Source organism: Perissodus microlepis, chromosome 3 (genome assembly GCF_051167445.1).
Source record: "Perissodus microlepis isolate ML-2025 ecotype Zambia chromosome 3, ASM5116744v1, whole genome shotgun sequence".
Classification (NCBI taxonomy): domain Eukaryota; kingdom Metazoa; phylum Chordata; class Actinopteri; order Cichliformes; family Cichlidae; genus Perissodus; species Perissodus microlepis.
The window spans coordinates 40,806,805-40,817,088 of record NC_140463.1 but is presented as its reverse complement, the minus strand read 5'-3'; the positions used below and the strand labels follow the sequence as shown (position 1 = coordinate 40,817,088).

At 38.1% G+C, this 10,284-nt stretch overlaps 1 protein-coding gene across 1 annotated transcript; it reads left to right on the top strand.

The window, feature by feature from the left end:
- Window positions 1–1,227: 1,227 nt before the first annotated feature.
- Window positions 1,228–3,519, top strand: LOC146391500 (uncharacterized). The gene is made up of 4 exons (XM_084924460.1): window positions 1,228–1,334; window positions 1,539–1,663; window positions 1,872–1,925; window positions 2,088–3,519. Exons 1-4 carry the CDS (start codon window positions 1,244–1,246, stop codon window positions 2,319–2,321), a joined length of 504 nt encoding a protein of 167 aa, XP_084780586.1. The 5' UTR covers window positions 1,228–1,243; the 3' UTR covers window positions 2,322–3,519.
- The last annotated feature ends 6,765 nt before the right edge of the window (window positions 3,520–10,284 follow it).

The following is a 10,284-nucleotide window of genomic DNA, read 5'->3' as shown; positions in this document are numbered from 1 at the left end:
CTAGTGTCACCTATGGGTTTCCACCACCCTCTGTCATTGTTTATCACCTGCCAAATCATCTCAGGCTCCTCGTCACTGTCGTCAGTCCCAAGCCTCTACAGGGTCTCCACCATTTGCTTCAGCAGGTTTATGCTCAGTAACTCTCTGCTCTTAAGGTTGAATCCTTCTGAATCAACTGACTTTTGATTTTTGGAGTGTTTCTCACTTTGATGGACAGTTCAGGAGAATGTGATCTCAAAAGGTATTGTCATCAGTTTGAGGATCCCATGCACAATATGTGCATACCCATATGGAAAAGATATATATAAATCTTATAAAGTTTGTATTTGTCTTGTGTGAAACTTGTATGAAAAGCATACAAGAGTGAAGACAGATATAAGATCCCTTAAAAAAGTATATAAATGAAACTTGTATGTTTTGGATACTTACTAAAACAATATATGAAAGTAATGAGAAAGTGGCCACTTTCATGAGTAAATCATATAAGCCTTATATGATTCACTATATGAAGTAGGCCACATCTTATGCAAGTCTTTTATAAGTTTTTTCTATTTCTTTTCCATATGGGTATGGTGTGACCCTTTTTTTCACCTTCTATGTTCTACTGTTTTAGGGTTTTATGTATAGTGACAATTTTTTTTATAAGCAAAAAGGGACCTATGAGTATCTTTGCATTTTAATCAACAATGTCATTTTTCTTTTTGCGATATCTCCAGCCATTTTTATTACTAAAACCAAGTGAGTCACTTGGGGTGAGGGCATATCCAAAGTGAAAGAGTGAATGAGGAAAAACCAGTTTTGCAATCAAGCAGGGATGCCAGGAATCTGCACCTGTCAGTAACTGATTGAATGAGTTGGAATGCCACACACTCAGAAGACCTAAAAAATACTGTGACCACTGTCATTCACATGCACATCCTCAACAGACAGTAGAAAGGGGAAGAAAGGTGACCACGTATAAGGGAAAAGAGGAGGGGTACAACAGTATTGATATCACTGTATACTTATCCATTTAAAAAAAAAAATCCAAGTTGTGACTGAGGCATTTTCACGTGTCTCAAGTGACACTACTGATGTAATATTCCTGTAAAGTGAAACACGCAAATATCTGTGAAACAAAAATGAAAGCCCGAGGTATGAAGGTGAGCTAAACACCTCAGCCTACATATCAGGAACAACAAGGAAACACACCTTAAAACCCAAGTTCATACATGCAGACGCATACGTGGCAGAGTTGAGCAAAATGGGAGGTGGAAACAGGAGAATGTATAAAAGAGCACTTCGATATCCCATCTCTTCATGTGTTCATTCACCAGCTTCTTTTTACATCACAGGTAAGTTCAGAAATTAAAACTCATATCAAAGATGATTCTAAGAAATTGAACAAATTTATTCAAAAGTGTTAAAATGTGTTGCATTTCAGTTCATGTTGTACATTTTTAAATTTAACATTATAATGACATTTGAATATAAAAATCTTCAGTTTGTAACCTTACTATTTAACTTACTGTGCTTTACACTGTACAATTTCATCTTAGAGGCAGATTTACTCCAAACAGTGATGGCAGCAGCTGTTTCCAGCACCACCAAAGGCCTGTTCCTCATCTTCACCCTGTTGTCTCTGGTTTGTCTTTCAAGTGCCTTGATAGACAAGGACCAACTGGTAAACTGTCTTTTACGATATCTTCACTGTAATTTCCAAGTTGATAGACTCTGTGCGTGACCACAAATAAAGTTTGTGATGATTTTTTAAAAAAAAAATTTAATAACTTAATTTTTTTTGTGCAGTTGTTGCATAATGCACTATATTAACTTTAGCCATACGAATCTCCCAAACTGTAACCATGTCAATGTTTACTTTGGTTTTTCAGGAAAAATTCAAAGACAACTATCAGGAATCACACCAGCAGCTAGAAAAACTGAAGGTCAGTACATGTTTCTCACATACTTGACAAACATTGTCTAATTATACTGGTGCATTAGGAGCTGTAATAAGTGACTCAAGTACATGTATGACAAAATATAATGCGGCAAGAGTAAACTGAGTTTGTGGAATGTTATGAAATTAATTAATGTTCTCCTATCAGATTGTGTTGAAACAACATGTGACTGACTCCAGACAACAAGTGACTGTGTTCAAACAACAAGTGACTGAGCTCAAACAACAAACGGACTTCATTACAGAGATGCTGAAGGAAACCGAGGCTTACATTGATAGAGAGGAAGAGCAGTTGGGAGGAAAAATAGAAGAAAGTGAAAAAGATCTACAAAAACAGAAGAAATTTATTGAATTCCTTGAGGAACTGCAAACTGAATTGTAACTTCCGTCTCAGTGATTTCCTTTTTCTCTGATGTTGCATCTGTTTAGTTCCCTTATCATATAGTACTTGTTTAAGTTTGGTTGAACTTTTTTAAAAGTGTCCCCCTTCTTTACAATTTTGCATAAACTAGGAGTTTACTATTAGCTATCATTTTCAGGAGGATTTTATATGTTAATGATAAATAGGGCTGTGTGATATGACCAAAATCTCATATCCCGACATGAGAATTCTATCGTCCCGATAACGATATAAATCACAAAAATGTAACATTTCCTGTCAATTCTGTGAATCTCGGGCGGCTCGTCTTGCGTGAAGTGTTTCCAGCTGCGTGTCATGTAGCTGGAGTCGACTGTTTTAACCGATGCGTGAAACTATACATTTTTAGACATAAGTTGTAAAGGCCGCCGTTTTCTTTGTGAGTATTTATTACACGGCGTGCTGCAGGGAAAAGCCTGTTCTAACGTTTTAGTCTAAGGTCTTTTTTTTAGCACCTGGCAGCTCTTTTTTAATTCTCATCCGTAAATAATCTGCTCGGACACGCGATGCTGTTACCGTCGTTGTTGCTAACCACAACGCATAAAAACAGGCGCTTGTCCGTCCGTAGTGTGGTTATATTAAATATAAGAGAAAGAGAGAACTTTAAGAAATTAATATAGCCACTACAGTGACCATCAAAACGATGAAAAAATATTGTCGTAAACAGTTTATTTTGCGACACCACGAAACAAACGATAGCGTAAAATGAAACGATAGTCGTTTTTATATCGTCATCCGATATATATCGTTATATCAAACAGCCCTAATGATAAAGTTTAAGGAATACATTTTCAGAACTTACAGATTTTTCTACCATTGCTTAATTTCTGCAGTGGAAACAATGTTTGTATGACCTGACACATAATAAAAACATTAACCTGCTACTGTTACTGTTTGTTTTATATCTAACTTTTTTTTTGCCATATCCCCAACAGTCAGCTACAAAAGTGGATTAACTAAAATGTACCTGACCCATTTACAAATTATGTAAAGATAAACAAAATTGTTCAGTTTTAAAATATATTTAAAGATTGCATTTATAATTTAGTGCACTCTGTACTGCCTCACTCTTTTTCTCCTCATGTTGTCATTAAGGCATTTGCATCTGTCTCGCAGCAACACTGTGCATGTTCCTGTAAAGACAAACAGGCAAATAAAGTTATTTGTAAAACACATGTGAAAGCCTGAGCTTCAAAGTTGAGTTAAGATGAAAGTCTTACTGCATGTACACACATACAAACACAGTGCAACACACCTGCAAACAACCTACCCAAAAACACACACAGAGAAGAGCTGAGCACTATTTTACCACCATTGGAAGACGTTGTTCCCAGTTTTAAAGGAAATGCACTGCACTGGTTTGAATCATATCTATCTGACAAATTTATGTTTGTAAATGTAAGTTGGGAGTCTTCTTCATGTTAGGGTGACCATATTTTGATTTCCAAAAAAGAAGACACTTGGCCCTTTCATGAAGAGCTTTAATAATACTGTTTGCTAAATAGAACATTTTAAAACATTTAAACAATGCCTTCTCTTAATGAGTGTTGAAACAAAAATGTCATATAGGCTTTTACAAGTAAACAAGGGCAAAATTAAATAATGATACAGAAATAAGGCCTCGTCTTTATAAGAAAAATTACCGGGACCGTATGAGGGAAATTTATTTTGCAGTTTATCTAAAAAACTCCACTAGCGCTTTGACGTCTTTTAAACATCATCAGGTGCACTGCTGCATGCTGTCTATATTTACAGTGGCTTGCAAAAGTATTCGGCCCCCTTGAACTTTCCCACATTATGTCACATTACAGCCACAAACATGAATCAATTTTATTGGAATTCCACGTGAAAGACCAACACAAAGTGGTGTACATGTGAGAAGTGGAACAAAAATCATACATTCCATTTTTTACAAATAAATAACTGAAAAGTGGGGTGTGCGTAATTGTTCAGCCCCTGAGTCAATACTTTGTAGAACCACCTTTTGCTGCAATTACAGCTGCCAGTCGTTTAGGGCATGTTTCTACCAGCTTTGCACATCTAGCGACTGACATTCTTGCCCATTCTTCTTTGCAAAACAGCTCCAGCTCAGTCAGATTAGATGGACAGCGTTTGTGAACAGCAGTTTTCAGATCTTGCTTCTATTACTACCACTTTTGCAAAGCCTTGTTCCTAAATGTGATGTCAAAAAGTAGTGTCATAGGACATGAGAGTGAAAACTTTGCTCACATGTGCAAGATGGGCAGGTTAAAAAAAGAGTGCTGTCTGCTGATGGGGTCTCTGGTTTCTGCCTTAGCTCTCGCACCTGCACATCATTAAAGCAATCACTAACTGATACTTAATAATCCCTGACTAAGGACCTTTAGAAACCTCTGATATCTCTTAAATTTAGAGACTTTGGCTTTCTCCCATAGTGTGTCTTTTGTCCTGTCTGATCTTTTCTGTTCCTCCTCACCCCCAACCTCTCTAAGCCAGGTTCTGCTGGAGGTCTCTTCCTGTTAAAAGGGAGTTTTTATTTTCCACTTTCACCAAATGTTTACTCTTTAATATTTTAGAGTTGATCAAGACAGACAAAACTAGAAATAATGTAATCTATTTGTCTGCATCTAATAAAGCTATGAATACTGCTAATAATACTACTAAAATGCAACTGGAGTTCATATTTTCAGCTTTAAAAAATGTCTTTACTCTGCAGAAGACATTGCATAAGTGAATGGACAGGACTAGAATAGAATAGAATAGAATAATCCTTTAATTGTCCCACAAGGGGAAATTTGGTTGTAACAGCAGCCAAAAAGACACATATACAAACAAACAGTACACAGGACACAGAACAGAAACATATACAATTTTTCTTACATATTTACATTAAGGACAATGGCTACTATATACAGAGTGTTGTACAGTTATTAAATAAAATAAAAAATAACTACAGATAATAGGCAAACCAGATTGTAGTGCGAATCGGTTAGTTAACTTATTGCAGTTACAGCGCTGATGTAAACATCTATGTTTGTTGGGAGCAGTTCTGATTGTACAGTCTGACAGCTGCAGGGAGGAAGGACCTGCGGAAACGCTCCTTCATGCATCTAGGATGCAGCAGTCTGTCACTGAAGGAGCTCTGCAGTTCAGCAACATTTACATGCATGGGGTGGGAGACTCTGTCCATCAGAGATGTTATTTTGGCCAGAGTCCTTCTGTCTCCCACCACCTGCACTGGGTCCACGGTGCATCCCAGAACAGAGCTGGCCTTCCTGATGAGTTTATCCAACCTCTTCCTCTCAGCTGCCGATAAACTGCTGCTCCAACATACAACACTGTAAAAAATGACAGATGCCACCACAGAGTCATAGAAGGTCTTTAAAAGTACTCCCTGTACTCCAAATGACCTCAGCCGCCTCAGCAGGTAGAGTCTGCTCTGACCCTTCCTGTAAAGAGCATCAGTGTTGTGGCTCCAGTCTAGTTTATTATTCAGGTGAACACCCAGGTACCTATACGAGTCCACTATCTCAATGTCCACTCCCTGGATGTTCACCTGTGTCAGTGTGGTGGGTCTGCGTCTCCGGAAGTCCACCACCAACTCCTTGGTTTTCCCGGCGTTGATCAGCAGGTGGTTCTGCTGACACCAGTCTACAAAGTCCAGAGTCCACTGTCTGTACTCTGAGTTGTCCTCACCTGTGATGAGGCCGACTATGGCAGAGTCATCAGAGAACTTCTGTAGGTGGCAGCATGGGGAGTTGATGGAGAAGTCTGCAGTGTAGAGGGTGAAGAGGAACGGTGCCAGCACAGTTCCCTGTGGGGCCCCCGTACTGCAGACCAGCGTATCAGAGACACAGCCCTGTGACCTCACATACTGTGGACATTCTGTGAGGTAGTCCAGTATCCACTGGGACATGTGGTGGTCCACTCCCGATAGCTCCAGCTTGTCTCTCAGAAGTCGTGGCTGGATGGTGTTGAAAGCACTGGAGAAATCAAAGAACATGATCCTCACAGTGCTTCCAGGCTGCTCCAGGTGAGTCAGAGCTTGGTGCAGGAGGTAGATGATGGCGTCCACCACCCCAATGCCAGGCTGGTAAGCAAACTGCAGCGGATCCAATGAAGACCTCACCAGGGGGCGCAGATGGTTTAGAACCAACCTCTCGAGGGACTATAAGGATTCCTTAAGAAAGTAAATTTGATCTTTGATTTTAAAAAAATAGGCAGAATATGAGTACATACAAGCAACCACTCCAAGAGAACTTGATAAAAAAAAAACTACAATATCTCCAATCTAGCCAAAAACTCTTAAAGACATCATCATTTTAAGAGGATTTTCCACCACTTTAGCAAATAGTTTGAGTCACTTCATTTGTCATGGTCCCAGGACTTCTGACCTGATATTTTCAGTTTTGACATTCTTAAGTTCACTTGTATACTGAAGATCCCTAAGTTTTCTGTTCAGTGCTGTATATTAGATTTCCCCCCTGTGTTGTCCTCTGTGTGACTGTGTATATAGTGATGTGAGTTATTGCGCTTTGCTCCCACTCCTTTTGTTCTGTTTTCCTCTTTCCATCACGTTCTCTCTCTCTCTCTCTCCCTCTCTCTCTCCCTCTGTGTGTGTACTCTCTGTGTTATGTTTAAGGTCCGCATCTTGGTGTCAGGATTTTCAGTTTCGTGTCCTCCCCGTGCTGTCATGAGTAATTGTCCTGAGCTGTGTTTCTTGTGTGGTTCCACTTCCCTCATTCTGTGTATTTATGTCAGAGTATCCCTTTGTTCCATGTCGTGTCGTCCCTCATGCTGTGTGTTCCCTTGTGTGCCTGTCTGTGAAGTTTAGCTTATATTTTCCCAGTCTAGTTTAGTTCATTATCAATAAGTTGTACCATTTTTCATGCCTTTTTGAGTTCCCATTTTTGCCTCCGTGAAGTCTACGTTTGAGTCCTCATCTGCTTGCACTTCATGACATCATTGACAAAACCAAGATCCCGTTAGACAGAAAGGATGACTTGTTGAAATTGAGGAAAAGAAAGTGGAAGAAACGAAGGACATCCTAAAACTCAGTGGAATTAACTTTATGTCTAAAAGGTTTCTGTCTAATTTCATTAAAAGAAAGACATTATTAAAGCACAATATCTGGCTGGTTGTTTGTTTTGATTACTATTTTTGATTGGATGTGACATTTGTTTATTTTGTTTTTACTGTTCCTGAACTGTGATTATTTTGTTTTTTTTGTTGCTGAAACTGTGCAACATTATTTTAATGTCCCTAATGATCCAAAACTGGCATTGAACACAGATAAAACTTTGTTTAGTCAGTTTATGTTTTTTTCTGAATACAGAGGTGGTGTCACCAGCACTGGCATCACATGTTCACAGCATGATTACATTAACATTTGGGAGAAAGACAAATATGCAAATATTTGCAAATATGTGAAGCAATTTTTTTCTTTGTTTTGGTTTCTAGTGATGTCTTTGTCCCAGACATAATGGAGGGTACTGTATGGGCATTCATCTGCCTCTACTCTTGCACCCTTGAAATAGATTTGTTCATCATTCTGTCTGTCTGCAGTTAATAGAACTCGTCATTGGATCTCATCATTAGACATGAAAAACATTGTGTGGTTTTCTCTAGGAAATGGCACTGTTATCTATACAGTTCTCACTGGGAAACTGCTATTTTTGCATTTTGCATACTATACTGGTACTCCGGGTATTATTAACATCAAATTTTTTTTTAAAAAAAAGGTACCTGACTTGTGTATGTGGCTCATATTGCTTCTTAATAACTTGGATTTGCATATTGTTATCTAATTGTGTTCCCTTTTACTTTGTATCTTTTTTTGATTAATATTGATTTTCAGTTGTTTGCACACTTCTATTGAACTTCAACTGCTCAATAGAACAGTAATGTGGCCTAGCTTAAATACATTATATCATATCCACACTGGTGAAACAGAAAGTGAAGGAATCATGTGCATATGACTAGCTGTCTGTTGCAGGTTAAATATGCCCCCCCCCCCAAAAAAAAAAAGAAAAAAAAGAAAAGAGAAACGTGAACCCAAACACCTATTTTGGTTTATGTTTCTGCCATTTTCTGTTTCATTTTTGAATTTTGGTATTTTCATGTAATGCAAAACAGCAGAATGTGACTTCTTGGAATTAAAATTAAAGCGGTATTTGACACACCCACAGCCGAGCCTTGTCAAGTAGGAGGTGACACTGTGTGTGTGCGTCAGTCCTTCGTGTTACAATTCTTCACTTCTCCTGTCAATAGCAGGTAAGAACAGCAACATTGTACCACAAGGAATTTTGTTAGGTTTACCACAAGGACAGATTTTCATTTAACAACTCTACATAATTTAGAAAGTCCATTTTGTAAATTTCTTCCTTAAATCTTTATTTATACTTTCTGCTGTTTCAGAAACTTTGATGGCAGCAGCACATTTGGCCATGAGTGGTGTCACAACTGCCAAAGGCTCATTCATGATTTTGACTCTGCTGTGTGTGGTCCATTTTTCAAGTTCAACAAGAGATAACATCATCACATTAGAAAGATATAGTAATGAAAATGAGTGACACCAAAAAAACAAGAAAAATCTGGAACCATTTCAATTTTATTGACAATAGAATGTACAGTCTGCAAGAAAAGGTTATCATATAGAGCCGGCTCCACAAACAACCTGCACAGGCACCTGAGAACTGTCCACCCATCAGTGCATTGGGAAGATAAAACGCAGTCAGTTGAGTTTGATAGTAATGAAGATGCGAGTGTGTCTATTGCAACTGTTGCTGCTGCTGCATCTACAGAATCTTGCAGTATACCACCACCACCACCACCTAAACCAAACCAGAGCTCTATTAGTTTTTGCAGAAGTCTGTGACCCCAGCAAGACAGAACTCAATTGATGAAGACCTGGCAAAAATGATTGCACTTGATTTCAAACTATTTCAGCTGTGGGTGTTAAAGGATTCAGAAAGTTTATTCATGCACTGAATCCTATGTATGCAATTACAAGCAGGAAAACACTCTCCCAAAAATCATCCCAGGCCTATATGACAGAGAATGTGCATCTTCTTTTTGTTTTGCATATTGATTTATATTTTATTGTGTTGTGGTTTGCAGTGTTTTGTGTTGTTTTCCTTTAAATGTGTTTAAAAGGAAAAGGCTGAATTAAATTAGTTAAAATAGTTAAAAGTAGAAATGTAAATAGTTGTTTTTTGTATTTTATGTGTATTTTATGTTTTTTGTACTTTATAATTTATTTTATACATTTTATGTGGAGTGAATGAGTAAAAGTATATAATAAACATATATAAATAAAAAACATTTTTTTACATTAGTAATTCATTGTGTGCATAATTTTATATTGCTGTTGATAATAAATTAATTAAAGCGACAAAGTCGAAAGAGCCAGGTTAGGGTTTTCTTTTTTTGGATAGGCGAGCCGAAAGAGCCGGTTCTCTAAAAAGAGCTGGAATTCCCATCACTACAAGCGTATTGTTGGGTAATTGCTAGCGAGCTGAGCTGAGCTAACTGTGTTTGTGTTTGCTGTCTTCAGGAGGAAGGGCGAGACGGAGAGACTGGAGGAGAGATTCACGGAGTTTGGGGAATTTATTGTACACTGACGCATTGCCACGCACCACGGGAAAAGGGAGAGTGCCACGAAGCAAGATTTGAACTGTGGATTGTTGTTTACTCATTTCTTCACAGTAAACAATAGCACTGATCTACTGTACCGAGGTGTCCGAGTCTGGGTCCGCTAACCACTTCTGACAAGTACAACACATCAGATCGTCGCAAAGCAGGTAAGATCAGTAACATAAAATATGATGCTTGCAAAGTGTAACATTAAAATTTTTTCCAGTGTGTGTGTGTGTATGTGTCAGTTTCTTATTTATGTTATTGACATGGTGTTTTCTTAACATAATAGATTGATTTAATCCTAACAGTG